This window comes from Balaenoptera physalus (genome assembly GCF_965194825.1).
Source record: "Balaenoptera physalus genome assembly, chromosome: 8".
NCBI classification, from domain to species: domain Eukaryota; kingdom Metazoa; phylum Chordata; class Mammalia; order Artiodactyla; family Balaenopteridae; genus Balaenoptera; species Balaenoptera physalus.
The window spans coordinates 45,039,547-45,056,612 of NC_138887.1; the positions used below are offsets into that span (position 1 = coordinate 45,039,547).

Below are 17,066 nucleotides of genomic sequence, written 5' to 3' on the forward strand. Positions count from 1 at the left end.
CAGACATACTAACACATCACTGTAAATAAACAGTTATTTTAAAACCACAGTGCATGTTGCTGTGGTGAATAGCATAGTTTATTAAACTAGGATTAGGAAGAGAATATGGACTTAAAATACTTGGATTATTAAGCATGGATACATACTGTACCAGGTCGGGGATAAGGAATTCTTCCATCATACTGCACCCAACGATGATCTGCACTTTCCTTATGCGCATATGGACCATTAAAAACTGCTCTGATGTCGGCCATGCTATACACACACACAGCAGAGCCTTTGAAGATGGAGCTGAAAGAAAGCAACATGATTCAGTAATTCACTGGTCCATTCAGTGGACATTCTCTGAGCACATGCTATAACCAGGTGCTGTGGACACATTTATTCGGGACATTCTATCTGACAGGTGCGGCAGACAAAATGTGTGTATGTCCTCAAGGAGCTTACAGCCAAGTAGTCCTGAGTAAGTTTTGATAACACTTATATTACAGGTAATTATAGTAAACTAAGCAAGCACACAGATAGGTACCCAATACAAGGCTGTCTGGTAAGTTTTCAGGGAGTAGGTAGCATCTAAATTGACACCTGATGGACAAATAGGAATTACCTGGAAAAACTGGAGGATAGACAGGAATATGCAGGAAAGAGTATTATATTTATTCACACGCTCTTGAATTTTATTTGAAGTTATTATAGCATAATGCCTTCTAAAGAACTTACAAAATCAGAAGTTACATTACCTACTTTTTAAAAAAAGGAATATTTAGATATGTAAATAATAAATATTTATCTGTTTTCTTAAAGTGAATGAATGTCCATAAATACTGGCTATTAATGATTTCCTCATATAATTTTTATTAATTTTAAAAACACTGAAATAATCTTTTTGCTCCTTTTTGAATTTCTGAGTTTATGTATATAACTTATCTGATGCTTAAAATTAATCATGATTACACAGGAAGGGGGCACATCCAATTAAGAGGCAGCAAAGCTCCATGGGAATTCAACAAATTTTTGCAAACTAATGATGAAAATTGTTAGCAGCAGCATCAGATATTTCATCTTGGTTTTTTTTTTTTTTAATTTTATTTATTTATTTTTGGCTGTGTTGGGTCTTCGTTTCTGTGCGAGGGCTTTCTCTAGTTGCGGCAAGCGGGGTCCACTCTTCATCGTGGTGCGTGGGCCTCTCACTATCGTGGCCTCTCTTGTGGCGGAGCACAGGCTCCGGTCGCGCAGGCTCTGTAGTTGTGGCTCACGGGCCCAGTTGCTCCGCGGCATGTGGGATCTTCCCAGACCAGGGCTCGAACCCGTGTCCCCTGCATTGGCAGGCAGATTCTCAACCACTGTGCCACCAGGGAAGCCCTCATCTTGGTTTTATTTCCAGAAATTAAAAGGCATTTTCTCTGAATCTAAAATTTTCAGTGATTCCTGTTCTTAAAAACAAGATCACACTTTACACTCTAAGAGACTTAGCACTACACAAATGAGTTTAGGATTCACTAACATAAGTAACTCAATCATTAATCATTCTTGGAATGACATTAATGCGAAGCATCAGGAGCTGATGTTAAATAGGCAGCTGGGAGAAAACTGGCTGCTAGGTAGGGAAATGATGGCCCCATAAAAATCATATGACCTGCCTATGATACTTTAAAGGAACGATGCATCATGGTGTTATTGCAGATTAATTACATCTTCTCATTGGACCAAGGATGTGACTTGCATCCTGACATTACCACAGTCTTCAGGGCAGCATTAAAAATAAAATAACAAAGTGCACCAAGAACAAAGAGCTGACTTGTAACTTCACACTCTGGGTGGGCAAAAACTCAATAAGAGAAAAAGAGAACTATCTTGGGGCTACATTTCTCTGGCACACATCTATGTCTTGTGTGTGAAACACACAGTGACTTTAAAGAAAATTCTGTGAATGGAAAGATGCCAAGAGAACCAGGGCTGAGATACTTGAGTAACTACAGGCACGTGCTCTTCCTGCACCTTTTTAGTTCAGATATAAATTAGCAGAAACATGGAGTTCAAAATAGCAGCTTCTTAGGATATTTTCTCTAGTCTCATATTTAAATATTTCCACTCTAATTTTATAATTAACCAAATAGTATTTTGTTTTTGATATATTCTGAACCAATAGTACATTTGACTTTATCCATAAGGTACTATGAACTAATGACAGTAATATCTCAGAAAATAAATTATAATTTTCCCACAAAATATTTTAATAATTTATTCAAAAGGAGGCAGTAAGACCATTTGTCTAATACTAATGCCAATACTGCCAATTCCTCCAATACTGATAGCAGTATACATTGATAACGACGGACAGCAGTGCTACGGAAAAAGTGAAAAGTATTTCAAAGAATGTAACACAGGCAGTCGTAGGTAACAAGAATAAAAGTGCACTTGGAACAGAGTCAAATGTAAGTTAATGAATTCAATAAAATTAATATTAAATAAGATTAAGTGGGGGTCCAAATATTCTTTGAGAAAGCTTCATGGCTGCTAGGACAACTTTTAAGGAAGTCACAGAGCCTCAGTGACAAGTACAGGACAGTATTACGCAGAAAGAAGACAAGAATACAGGCGTAGAAATTAGGAAGATACTTTTAGTCCTAGTCCCAGTATTACCCCTAATTGGCTACTCTTCTTTGGACAAGTACATGTAATGCAAACTTCCTTTGCCTAAGTCAGTAGAGCAGTGATGATATGGTGATACTAACAGTCACACTCCTATCTTTGCAGAGTAATGGGGAAGTGCAAATAAGAGCATGTGAAGACATTTTAAAAGTCAAGAGTGTCATCTCATGATTACAGCCTAGACAAAGACTAAGACATGTATTTTGTTGGTATTACTTCTCTGTCATGCAGCTCCACCTATTTATTATGATTAACATATGTATGTGCCCTTGTATCCAGTAATTGTAGTCTAGGAATTTAGCTCACAGATATACTTGCTCCTACAGGCAATAGTGTATGTACAAGGTTAGTCATTGAAGCATTATGTGTACTAGCAAAGGACTGGAAAAGACGCAAATGCCTAGGTAGAGAGGACTAGTTAAATAAATTGTGTTAATCCATATAGGGGGTACTTTGCTGGTGTAAAGAGAACAGAGACATTTTTATGTACTGATATTAAAAGATTTCTAGGAAACAATAAATGGAAAAGTAAAATGTTTTAAATGTGTGTTTCTTCACACAAAAGGAAGGGACAAAAAGAACATATAAGTATTTTCTTACATAGATACAACAATTCTCTAGAAGGATTACAGGCATTTTTTTTTAAACTTACCTGGTTGTGGTAAAGACTCCATATACTACAGGATTTCTTTCATCTCTTGTGGGGAGTAAGTAAATGTCTTCTATTAATGGGAAAAAAATAGTGAATCTACATTTGTATTTTTCAGTATCACATTTGCTTTTTCTTTAGTAATGAAATATTCCTGAGACTCTAAACAGTATACAAAATTAAGATAACAGTGAAAGTCATTACACTATGATATAAGAAATTAAGGGGAAAAGACAAGTTCTCACTAGCTGTGTGACACTGAATTGAACATTCACCCTCAAAGGTGTTTACTTCAATCACCTATAAATGGGATGGTTCACTTGATAATCTCCATGACTGTTTGCAATTAGGAGTATGTGATTTCATATAGAACAGAAACTAAAAACAGGTTATTTTTACCCTCCGGTGTTAAAAAAGTGTTGTCCTGTAATTGTGTCAACTTGTTAGTAATTCAATTACCTATTTGGTAATAATATGAATATAGCTAGACTAGTTCATTCCTTGTGTGGTATTGTGTAATTACTTGTGCAACACTGATACTAAAGTATATGTAAATAATATTCTTTAAAATATCATTTAACAGGTGAGCATGCTTATATACAGCATAAGAAATCATCCATGAATACTGAATATATAATTTAATACTGTAAATACAATACTGACACAAATCATTCAATGATATCATCATTTTTACACTGCATGGCAAAACCAAAAAAAAGTTCAAAAAGTAAAAGCTAATGATACTAACTTTATTTACAGCTGAAAAATTCCTTCTAGAATTAGCTTTGAGAGGAGTAAAAAGGGGAAACAAAAGAGAAGAATCTAACGCTTCTCAGAGTATCCTTTTTATTAACAAGTCAGAGCGACAGAGTTCACCAGATCTCCAGGGCTCTCCAGCAGAGGGCATCTACAGAATAAGGAACCCAAGTTCTTGCTACCTATAGCCAGTGGCTCCTTCCAAATAAAAGACCACATGAAGAATGGATGGGCTTTGTAGTCCCAGAGCTAGTATCTTTCTGTCTCTTGCTGCAGTTTTGTTCCCCTCGTAACTTTGAGGACACTCACAAAAGGGGAACTTCTTCGTTACGATGAACACCCAGACCTAGAGCACCTCCAAGTTCTTTGCGTGTGGGAACTTAGTAAGCACCACTCCTGCAAGCTGTCCTGGGTTTTATAATCAGGCATTTGGGGCTAAAATAAATTAAATGCTGAATTACTTAATTAGTAAGACTTTTTTAAGAAAAAAGAAACGTGACTTACGAAGCTCATCAAAATGAGTATCTGCCCCATCACTTCCAGGAATTGAGCAAATCAGTCTGGCCTTGAGAAAAGTGGTCCATTTGTTTATCAGGCTGCGTTGTCCTCCTACATCATTCTGGGAAAAAAAAAGAAAACAAAATAAAGATACAGATTTACCAACATGATTCTATCACCAGCTAAAACTGGTGGTTATCATAGGCAGTGTCTTATTAATGTCATTGCTTTTACAAAGACTGAGAGCTTGCATATTTAAGTCCTTGAATTTTCGAAGGAGGGAAAAGGCAGTTTTGTCCTTCAAAATTAAATGCTTTTCTCACAGTTAAATGGGCAATGTAAACACCATAGCTCTGCTGAATGAGCAGATGCGTGCAAGCCAACAGTAAATAAGGCAGGCTTGGAATCGACTCCCGTTTCTGCCAAGTTTTGCTCTATGACTTACAAAAGATTATTTAATTCTTCAAGTCTCTGTTTTCTCATTGACAAAATATGATTAATGCCTTGAAATATGGCTATTTTGATTATTAAATGGAAAATTTTTGTCAAGTGCTTAGCAAAGGCCAGGCAACTTGTGTTAAAAAAATGTTACCACTGATTTGTACATTATGCATATGATTTAGATGAATTACTTGCATACTTTAGAAATATGCCTTGGTATAGACCTAAAAACAGTCTTTTCCAAATTTAGTACCCTACTAATTAAACACAAGGCAACATAAACATACACATAATAGCATACATATTAAAATAATCTTGTTTTAAATACTAATTGATGTTTTTCCACACTATTTTATTCTGAAATATTTCCTTAAACATGTTCTTTAGTGGGAGGTTAGTGAAATGGGGGAAGGGGGTCAAAAGGTACAAACTTCCAGTTATAAAATAAATAAGTCATGCACATGCACGCCAGTGTTCATTGCAGCACTATTTACAATAGCCAGGTCATGGAAGCAACCTAAATGCCCATCGACAGACGAATGGATAAAGAAGGTGTGGTACATATATACAATGGAATATTACTCAGCCATAAAAAGGAACGAAATTGGGTCATTTTTAGGGAAATGGATGGATCTAGAGACTGTCATACAGAGCGAAGTAAGTCAGAAAGAGAAAAACAAATATCGTATATTAACGCATATATGTGGAACCTAGAAATATGGTACAGAGGAACCAGTTTGCAGGGCAGAAATAGAGACACAGATGTAGAGAAACAAACGTATGGACACCGGGGGGGAAAGCGGCATGGGGTGGTGGTGGGATGAATTGGAAGATTGGGATTGACATGTATACACTGATGTGTATAAAATGGATGACTAATAAGAACATGCTGTATAAAAAATAAATAAAATAAAATTCAAAAAAAAATAAATACATAAAATAAATAAGTCATGGAGATGTAACATACAGCATGGTGACTATAGTAAATAATATTGTATTGCATATTTGAAAGTTGCTAAGAGAGTAAAAAAATAAATTTGTAGCTATGTATGGTAATGGACATTAACTAGACTTATTGTGGTGACCCTTTTGCAATATATACAAATATAAAATCATTATGGTCTACACCTGTAACTAATGTTGTATGCCCATTATACCTCGATAAAAAAATGAAAAAAAGATATTCTTTAGACATTTAGCAAAACATAAGCATTTATACCAATTAGGTAGAATAAACAGGGTTATGCTGTTCAACAATTCACCATAAAGAGATATTTTTCTTATTTTTAATTTAATATGTCCCTGTGAACACTAAATTAATATGATTTTCTGTTTGACTCAACTAGATCTGCTATGCTTATGATAAATAAATAAGGATGTTTCATGGTATAAATACATTAAGTACTTAATTTTGACTTTCAAAAATTACTTATGAAGCCACTATTTCCATTAATATATTTCCATTTAAATCTAAATTCTATAAAAAGTTTTGTCTTTCATGCAGTCTGTGTTCCATAAAGTTAATAAACAGTTTGCTGTCAAATTTCAGGTCTGAATATCTAGGGACTAGCTTCCCTGTGATTCTTTTATCTCTGAAAATTAAATTAAAGAAAAGCATCTACCTGACCACTCCAGACAGGAGAATTCAAAGTCATATAAATAGTGGCTCTTCTTGAAGAAAGAAATGGGGAGGAGGAGAGAGAAGGGAGGGCAAGCAAGGTCATTGAGAATGGAGACCATAGCTGTCTTCATAGCCTTAACACCTCACACCAAGGGGGTACGGTGACACCCAGAGTGAACGGTGTTTAACATCCCTCTCTGCTAAACAACAGAAGTATTTTAAGTAATAGCTCTGTATAAATGAGTAATAATTATTGTTTGCTTGAGTTGTTCTTTAGGTTTATAACAAACAATTTAAAAAGAAGAATAATTAAAATTTTAAATACATTCAAATTCAATGATTAGCACGAACTCACATTTGCACTTAACGAACAAAATAATCACACCTCATAATTTGCACTATGTCTCAGTGTTGCAAGTTTTAAATAACTCCAACTCAATGTGAACTTACCCTTGAAACATGTGTAGCTGAGTTCATGTGTGTTGAAGACTGACTGTACATATACATGTACACATAAATATACATAATAGAAACACAATGGTAACCACAGCAGTTGTTTAGAACTTGGATAAACAAAAGACTTTTCTGGCAGTAGTACTCTGTCACTGATACTATTTAATTGCTAACACTTGGAGATAATAGAAAGCAAAGTAACATCTAGTTGGTTTTCTAATACTTTTTAATTCTTAGCAGAAAATGCATTCTCTTATTCCTTTTATCCAGCATCTACTTCAGATATGCCACTAACATCCTGCTTGTCAGGTATTTATTAAGATCATATTTAATAATTAATGAATAGCTAAAAATGCAAAATAAAATTGACAAAAGTCTTTAGAAAAACATAGATAAACGTATAGATAAATGCCCAGTAAACTGAGTCTTCTCTGAAATTTCTTTGTTGGGAAAATGAGGACAGACCTCACAAGGTTTAATACTGTCTAAAATTACAGGTGGATTCACACATGCAGAAATTGGTTCAGGAAATATTCTAGATGCTGGACAAATGGGGGAAGGAACAACTGGTGAAACAATTCAGAACATGTATGGAGAACCAGGACAAATTTGGTTTAGACGAAGACTGGGATAAATTGAAATAGAGGAAAATGTTACAAAAGTAAACTGGGGTAAGATCAAGGAAGGGTTTCATACCAGGCCAAAGTGTCTGTATGTAATTTAGTACACAATGAAGAATTAATAAAAGATTTAGTAATTAGCAAAGAAGTGAAAGAAAATGAATATACAATACATTTTATATAATAACCCTTTAGAAACAAACATGTCTGTAACTGCTCTTAAATTTATATTTTGTATATGGTGCCTCTATTATTTATCATTGCTCAATAATAAAAATAATATTTCAGCTAGTTATTAAATGATTTCCTGTGTCTGCAAATGCAAAGGCAGACTTTTCTACACATGACTTTTATTTCTACTGCTAATATCCTCAGATCAGTTAATAAATATAAATCCAGATGTTAATACTGATGCTTCCTCCTAATGTAATAATGAATTCTATGTTAATGTACAGTAAGATCCCAGCGACAAAATGTGTTATCTGGCATTATTCAGAAAGAAAGAGATTTTTAAATAAATTTAAAAATACAAGATAAGTTATCTCCTCATCTTTCCCTTGACCCTTGATTTATATCTTTTTAAATTCTCATACCTAGCCTCTATATGTTTTTATTTTAGCAGAGCCCTAGTTGTACTAAGCAGAACTCTAAAGTCTATTTTAAGGCATCTTCTTACATATTTATAATATTTATAAAATTTTCATTGCTTATATTTGTATATTTTGAGTCAGTAATAAATACTAAAAAATAGTGTTGATTCAATATGCATAAAGAAATATATCAACTATCATGAATATAATACCAGGGACCATGTTTGGTGTACTGCTTTACCCCTAGCACAGAACAGTTATTCAAATTATTTTGCTAAGTGAATAAACAGATAATATCAAATATTTGCTCCGTAATATCCCTTTGACGATTGTACATATTACTACTTCATCATAAAAATGAGCAATCACATTCTCTTTTCAACACATTATTAGATAAAAGTGACAAAAAATGGCTCATTTTCAAACACCGTCCCTCTTTCTATTTGCAATTATCACCATACTTAAGACAAACCATGAAAAAACTCTATTCTATTAGCTCCAAATTTGCTGAAAAGAGGTTTATACTGTACCTGCATATTTTTTTCAACCTGACAAATGGAAATTGCAATCCTTTGAACAAAAGAATCTTTAAATGCTCTCACCTACCCATCTAGCTGCTGTGCGTGGCCTCTCAAGGAATAAAAAGATAAAAACAAGCACAAAAATCCAGGTCAAAGATGAAAGCCACCTGCTGTCAACGGAAAACAAGTATAGTTTCTGGGATAATAGCTCTCAGGAATGGATTATAAGCATTTAATGACTGGATAGTAACTCTTACAGACATCCAGAAGCATGACCTGGGATGGCAAAGTTCAATTCACAAGGAGTTGTATTTCTCCTGCAGGGAAGTGTCAGTTGACTGACTTTGTGGACCAGCTCTCAGTTCCTGGATTTGTTTGCAAATCCGCAAAATCCCCCCTGAGAACTTTAAGCCCAGAAGAGGGCTGAAAGGGAAGTAACCACTTTTGTACTAAACTCTCACCTCCTTGCTTATTTTTGTGAAATTCTAAAGAACACAGCTGTCTCACTAACACTATAGATTTATTACTGAGATGTCAAAATCAGCAGCTTTTAGTCACTGGTCACTTCTGTGTGTCTCCACTCTATTTATCACAGCTTCTTTGTGGTCAGATTGCCAAAAGCCTTTCCATCCTCTACACAAAGATGCAGATGAAAGTAGCAAAGAAATTAAATGTAAAAAAGCCCGACCACATGTGTGCAATCTGGGTGGTGAGTGCAGAGGGTGCCTGTTTTCCCATTCTTTATAGCTTTTTATATGTTTGCAATATTTCTTAATTTTTAAGTGATTAATGAAAACAGAAAATTTTAAAAATGAAAAACAAAACACAAGTTACAATCTATGTGCAGCTTTAAAATATAGTTAACTCTGAATCATTGGATTGGGTGATGGCTGCATATTATGAAATACTGTGATCTTCTAATCCTGGTATCTCCTAATGGGGCAATCAGTCAGGAGGCAGGTTAATGGTGATTACATTTTCCTTCTACTGTCATAGCAAACTCAAGTCCTTATAAATATTACACAGACATGTAGAGTAGCTACAGGCTGTCACACGTGAACTTTTATTGAGTGTATCTTTTGACCTTCGGGTCACTATGCTGGGTTCATCTGTTAAATGTGATTTTATCTCTATATACCATCCTCTCCAAGGATCTCTCAGCACTTTATAAATATTGTCATTTTTACCTATATATTGAGAAACAGAAGCTCTTGGAAAGTGTAATAATTGACATTTAGCTCCTATGCTCTTAAATCATGAACATTTTATAAATCAATGAAACCTCTAAGACATTTGTGAACACGGTATATTCTATTAAAATAGAGATGTGCGTTCAGAAATTTGTAGCCATATTAATTAGTTTAAGTTGAAGAACACCAGGCTTTTCAAATAAATAAGTACACCTTAAGCATTTAAAAAAAGAAAAAAGGTTCGATGGTGAAGTCAGAGGTTACAAATTCTCTTTTGCTTAAAATTTAGTTATTTTGCCTAATGGAGCTCTTCTGCATCTTTGTGCAGACAAGAGAAGGGAATTCCCTGAAGCACTTTAGAAACCATATCTATGCATGTTTGTGCACCCCTCTCCCACATTCTACCCATCAATAACATTTAATCTCAGAGATTTTATCTTGAACTAACACTACCCACTTTCTTGTGAAGTGTGATCCAAATACCACAATACAAAAAACATTTGTTTTTCCATAACTGAAGCTATCACATTGAGACAAACAAACAGGCTTTCTACTGATCTTTTTTACAAATTAAAAAAAGATTAGGGCAATTAAATACTTTTCTGTCTTTGATTTAATGCCTCTTGTATTTCAATACATCATTCGTACTCTTTATCTGATTTGTTATTTAGAATAACTGCTGTACCTTGCAGGTTTTAAATAATCTTGTGTTGAGATATATCTTCAAATCACCTAAAGACCCATGTGCACCAGGAAGTTCTGAAGTAAGATCACAGCAACTGACATTTCAGAGCAATTGTTCAATGTACTTCTCTCTGGGCTGCCTCAATTTTCACTGAGTTATTTCTAGGGACAGAATTTAGAAATTCTGTAAACTTAATACAGATGGTCTATATGGGCTATATAAGTCAATAATAATGATAAGGATAATCCAAATTCAGGATGGCCTATTTAGAAGCTTGAAACTATTATCATCATGTGGTAGAAACAAAAAGTCAAACCCAGAATAAGATTCCCAGGAGGCTCATTAGAAGGACATGTATATATATTAAAATAAAAGTCATATATATATATATATATATATATATATATATATATATATATACACTGTTATACTGAGAGGAAGAGCTTAAGTGAGGATATTTTAATACATTAAATGAACTCATGAAAGATAGTGCAGTTAAACCCACTGAATCAAATGAGAGAACTATGTTGTACTTTCTTTTTCAGCCTACAAATCTTCTTCAGCAATACGTCATAACCATATTTCATTTAATTCTTTCATTGAGATGCAAAAAAAGTTATGATCACTAAAAATAAAAACATAAAAGGAAAATAATAACAAGTCTTCTACTTATCTATTAATAATCTGGAAATACCTTAGCAGTAGAAGAAACAAAACTAGGCAAACTCAGACATCTCAAAGGGGAGAAGAAAAAACAAACAAAAAACTTGTATGGCAGGTATTGCACACAGTGGTTTTTAAGGGATAACTTCTGAATAGACTTTCAAGGCAAAAAAATTTTTTTTTCCTAAAAAGAACTCTAGTGTTTAGACATGACTGTTTTTGATTTGCCACTGGAGAATCGAAATGGAGAACATGTTTTTCTAACTACTTCAAAAACTTGTAAAGATTATTAGAAATGCAGGACTTGGGTAATACACTGTGCTAAAGAATTCAGTGTCTAAGATTTAACAGATTAAATTTAGGCAAATCTAGGCATATTCAGCGGTCTTTTTCAGGTAGGATCAGAGTTCATTAAATTAAAAAAAAAGTTTTAAAAGCTACGGCCAACAGTATTAATCCTTGCCTAGGAATTTCTGACAGGAAAACAGATGGAAGTGAAGCAAAAGCACATCTGTAACTCGTGGGCTCTAAATCTCTCATTTAGGTTGTAAGCAACAAGCTGAAAGTAAGCAAAAAAACCACAACTCGGGGGAAATCAATAAATACGGAAAGTGTCATCAGCCTAAAAACACAAATCTTCAAAGGCAGTAATTGTCCAAATAGGATCATATATCAAAATAGACAGTGCAAGTAGAATCAAAGCAAAGGGCTATTAATTAGACCCCCAGGCAAGTTATGTGAAAGGTCCAACCAAACTGAATTCCTGGCATTGACAAAAGGAAATACTGCAGAACAAAAGGAGAACTGGTATAACCTGCAGCTGTAATCCAGAGCGGACTAGCCTAAGTAAGCGAATGGACAATGCTTCCAAAAATGAATAGAATCCCAAAATAATGCAAAACAAACTTGAGGCAGAAAGTTGCAAGCAAGCCCCACTGAAGTGACTGGTATTTATACACACTAACTTACAGGGTGGGTTTTGAAAGGAAATACACACACACACACACACACACACACACACACAGCAATGAACATCACACAATCATAAATAATAGTATCAGAAAGGACTAACTTGCAAAGTAAATAGACCCTAATCTTTTCAGAGGGTTTATTTCATGCTGTTTCACCTACTCTTTCAGTCAGCATTTATTACCTCTCCATGAAGACCTGTGTAATTTACCATCTATGAGAGCAGTCCAGGGTGTAAGGTGCACCATTTAGTGCTTGAAAATATTGACTGTTCAAATCAAAGAATTATAGAGCCTGACAAAGACTTTAGAAAGCATTCTAGGCTAAGCACCTTATTTTAAAAATGAGAAAACTGAAGAAGTTGTTTGACAGGAAAGTAGTGACACTACTGAAAAATAATTCATTAGTAAACGTGTTCTCCCATTTGTAATGATAAACATACTGAGTTTGAAGGAGATTCTTTGGATGAAGGTACTTATTATCCTGAGGCTGTCAATTATCTTCTAGGTCAGTTTCTTTACTATTTAGTGAATCTCTCTGTTCCTATCTCTTGTCCAACATTTGCATTGTTCAAATTGTTCACATAATTTTCACCAGAGATGTCTCCAAATTCTTCTGACTCTATCCAGAAATAAGTTCTATCCTCAAAGTACAAATATTGCTAAAAATAAGGGCAAAGTAATAATAATTTTAACCTTTAAAACTAATGAAATACCATCTCTTCTCAGTAAACTTTGGTAAGTAACCTGCCTCTCACCACCCCCCAGCTCCCAAAATATACACATAGTACCACTCTTTGACTCCTAAGCAGTTAATTGAGCTGACTCCAAAAGTGTGTACGTATGACGTGTATATGTGTGTACATGATTTTTGACATGTAACTTAGGGTGGTATGATCATGTACTCACATTATTCACATGTCGATCTCTTAGATGGTTAACTGCTTGAAAACAGAAATCTATCTGAGTAGCCCTTGTTTTCCAGTACTTTCCTCTGTATCTGTCAACATCCAAATTCATATGATCTCATTTAAGCCTTTCATTTGCCTGGTAAAATAGTCATGGAAGAGATGGGTGTCCTCATTTTCTAGGTTAAGAAACTGAGCTAGAAAAAAGTAAAGCAGATACATGTCTCTTTTTGAATTATGGTTTTCTCAGGGTATATGCCCAGTAGTGGGATTGCTGGGTCGTATGGTAGTTGTATTTTTAGTTTTTTAAGGAACCTCCATACTGTTCTCCATAGTGGCTGTGTCAATTTACATTCCCACCAACAGTGCAAGAGGGTTCCCTTTTGTCCACACCCTCTCCAGCATTTATTGTTGGTAGACTTTTTGATGATGGCCTTTCTGACTGGTGTGAGGTGATACCTCATTGTAGTTTTGATTTGCATTTCTCTAATGATTAGTGATGTTGAGCATTCTTTCATGTGTTGGTTGGCAATCTGTATATCTTCTTTGGAGAAATGTCTATTTAGGTCTTCTGCCCATTTTTGGATTGGGTTGTTTGTTTTTTTGATATTGAGCTGCATGAGCTGCTTGTAGATTTTGGAGATTAATCCTAGTCATGTACCACAATGTTCACTGCAGCTCTATTTACAGTAGCCAGGACATGGAAGCAACCTCAGTGTCCATCGACAGATGAATGGATAATGAAGATGTGGCACATATATACAATGGAATATTACTCAGCCATAAAAAGAAACAAAATTGAGTTATTTGTAGTGAGGTGGATGGACCTAGAGTCTGTCATACAGAATGAAGTAAGTCAGAAAGAGAAAAACAAATACTGTATGCTAGCACATATATATGGAATCTAAAAAAAAAAAAAGAAAAAAAGGTTATGAAGAGCCTAGGGGCAGGACGGGAATAAAGATGCAGACCTACTAGAGAATGGACTTGAGGACACGGGGAGCGGGAAGGGTAAGCTGGGACAAAGTGAGAGAGTGGCATGGACATATATACTACCAAATGTAAAATAGCTGGTGGGAAGCAGCCACATAGCACAAGGAGATCAGCTCGGTGCTTTGTGACCACCTAGAGGGGTGGGATAGGGAGGCTGGGAGGGAGGGAGACGCAAGAGGGAAGAGATATGGGGATATATGTATATGTATAGCTGATTCACTTTGTTATAAAGCAGAAACTAACACACCATGGTAAAGCAATTATACTCCAATAAAGATGTTAAAAAAAAAAAAAGTAAAGCAGAGCTGTAAGTCTAGATTTGACTTCAAGTTAACATTCATATCATTTGGGCAAAAGTTATTGATTATATCCTTACTGCCAAAACTAATATGTGACTTTTAGTCATAATCTTACCTGACTTCCTTTTGGTGTGTGACATTACTGATAACTGCTTTCTTCTTGAAACCGTTTTTATCCCTGACTTGTGACAGTACTCTCGTCCAGTTCTCTACCTGCTATCAAACTATTTCTTCTCAATTGCCTTTGTGGACATTTTCCTCTGCTTTTTCTTAAACGTCATTGTCCCTCAGGATTCTGTCCTTGCTGTTTGTTTGATCTTGTACTACAAATCTTCCTGGGCAATTTCAGACATTTCCATGACTTCAAGATCCACCAATACACTAGTGATTTCTACATTCATGAGTCTAGACCCTATTGAGTCTCAGGTTTATATTTTTAACTGGTTATTACGACAGCATAACCCAGAACTACATCAAGTTCAATATGTTCAAATATTAAATCTATGCCCATAAACTTTTTTTGGTGTTTCTTAAATATCAGAATGTATCTCTTTGTGCATTTTCCTTATTTCTGCCTTATCTTCTGGAAAGCACAGTTACTAAGAGTATAGGAGTCTTTTGTCTACAGGCATAGTATCAAGGTCTTTGGAATAGGAGTGAGGGAGAATTAAAATGCATGGAGGATCTAATAGGACATGAAGTTGTTGCAGCCTTTTATGTACATTGTGGAATCAATACCTGAGGTTATCAATCAGTCCTAATTATGAACAGGAGAGATAAGACTTCTGTTGAACTTTCGTGCATGTTTTAAAAGGAAACAATCACTATCCTGCTAATTTTCCAGTTGTTTGTTTTGCTCCAGTCACAGTAAACCTCTTTTTATTCCTTGAGTGCTTTTTCCCACCTCTGAGAATTCACATGTGCTTTTCCTTCTGCCTGGAATATTCTTCCCCATCCCTGTCACCTTTGCCCTGCAATTTCCTAATCATTTTTATCATCTGATTCAAAAGTCACTTTCTCAGAGAGACCTTCCATATACAATCGAAAGCCCACCTATTCTTCCTAATTGACCCTGTGATTTTTCCATTATAGCAGTTATCACACCTTCCAGTTATACGTTAATCTGTGTGCTTTCTTGTTTAATGCATATATCGTGCACTAGGTTATAAACTCAGTAAGTACAAGTATGATGTCCTACCCCTGTAGGACTCACTTTTTGAGCTTCACTGAATGCACAGAGTTCTCAGTCTGACCTCGATCACATTATATTGTGATTATCTGTTTATGTCTCTATTACCCTCACTGTACTCTAAGGTTTTAAAGAAAAGGGACAGTGGTTTACTTACCTCCCAGTGTCTGCACTTTGCACAGAACTTATATTTTCTTGTTGTTGAAATAATGAAATGATAAAATAATGAAGGAGTGGGTTACAAAATGGAAGAGATTCACCCTTATCCTGTAAACAATTCTTTGTTCATTTTGTGTAATTTTTGCTTATTTCCAAAAGCTCCTCCCCACCAATCACTATATACTACTCACTCTAACAGTAATGTCTTTGACAGGTCAATAAAACAACTTTTACTTTAGTTTAGTAGCTGAAGACATAGGGAGCTCTTAAACTGTCAGCAGTTTTTCATTGGCCTGAAGGTTATCAGGTAAAAATGAAAACAAACAATAATAACAAGAACAAAAAAACCTTAATATTTCCAAATAAATAGGTACTGTGGAAATATCCTGGTGGAACAAATAGTATAAAGGACTCATGTTACTGAAAAGCTCTGTAGATTCAGAACAGTGTACACGGTTACTCTCAACTCTCTCTAGCATGCTCTCTTCCTTCTTAGCTTTGTTTATATCTATTGAACTTAATTTTGTTTCACAGCATAGACGTACATTACATTACTACCTGTTGAAAACAGAAAAACAATATTATAATAGCCTCATGGGATGAAAAAAATGAAACAGAGAGGAATAAATATGTTCCCCAAAATGTCACAAGAACATTTTTTATGTGAAAATAATGTGTAACAGCAACAATGATGCTGAAAAGCTCTTTTTAAATTTAAACTTGTTATTGTTTTGCAGGACATTTTTTTTTTAAAGACGTCAAGTCATTTTTAATCTCGACAGTGAAATCTCCACTTATGAGTGCTCACTTTTTACTGCACTTTAATCCTAATTAATAAATAAAGTTAGTAACTTGGGCAGGGTGGGATGCAATTAAGAAATTACAAAGATGCATTTAGAACCAAATATTGTAAACATTGACCAGTGGATCATATGTGTAGTGGGAAATGCTGAAGAGGGTGCTAATTGAAGACAGGGATTGAGTAAAGAGATACATCAATTTAAGAAGAACCTCTATTATCTCTCTTTTTCTTTTAAGGAAATTCATCCATCACAAGTCCTTATTTGATATCACAATTTGTTAGCTTTTTATCCAAACACAATAGCATGACAAAATCTTGCTGTGTGGCCTCAGAGTTTTTTGTGGTGGGAAGACTTATGTACTACAATTCTGTCTTTGCAGTTCTGTAGGAGTTTTTTCATAAATAAAAT

The 17,066-nt window shown here is 34.9% G+C and overlaps 1 protein-coding gene and 1 long non-coding RNA gene across 4 annotated transcripts in view; one reads left to right on the forward strand and one right to left on the reverse strand.

The window, feature by feature from the left end:
* The window catches only part of LOC309665804, a 159,703-nt gene that overhangs the window by 130,569 nt on the left and 12,068 nt on the right, over positions 1-17,066 (forward strand). The gene's annotated exons all lie outside the window — the stretch shown is intronic.
* The window catches only part of SEMA3D (semaphorin 3D), a 207,468-nt gene that overhangs the window by 42,295 nt on the left and 148,107 nt on the right, over positions 1-17,066 (reverse strand). For all 3 annotated transcript variants that reach the window (XM_082472481.1, XM_082472480.1, XM_082472479.1), the window contains 3 exons: positions 4,562-4,676; positions 3,305-3,374; positions 147-291 (listed from right to left, as the gene is read on the reverse strand). In XM_082472481.1, coding sequence (XP_082328607.1) covers positions 147-291; positions 3,305-3,374; positions 4,562-4,676 — 330 coding nt within the window. The remainder of the gene's footprint in view (positions 1-146; positions 292-3,304; positions 3,375-4,561; positions 4,677-17,066) is intronic.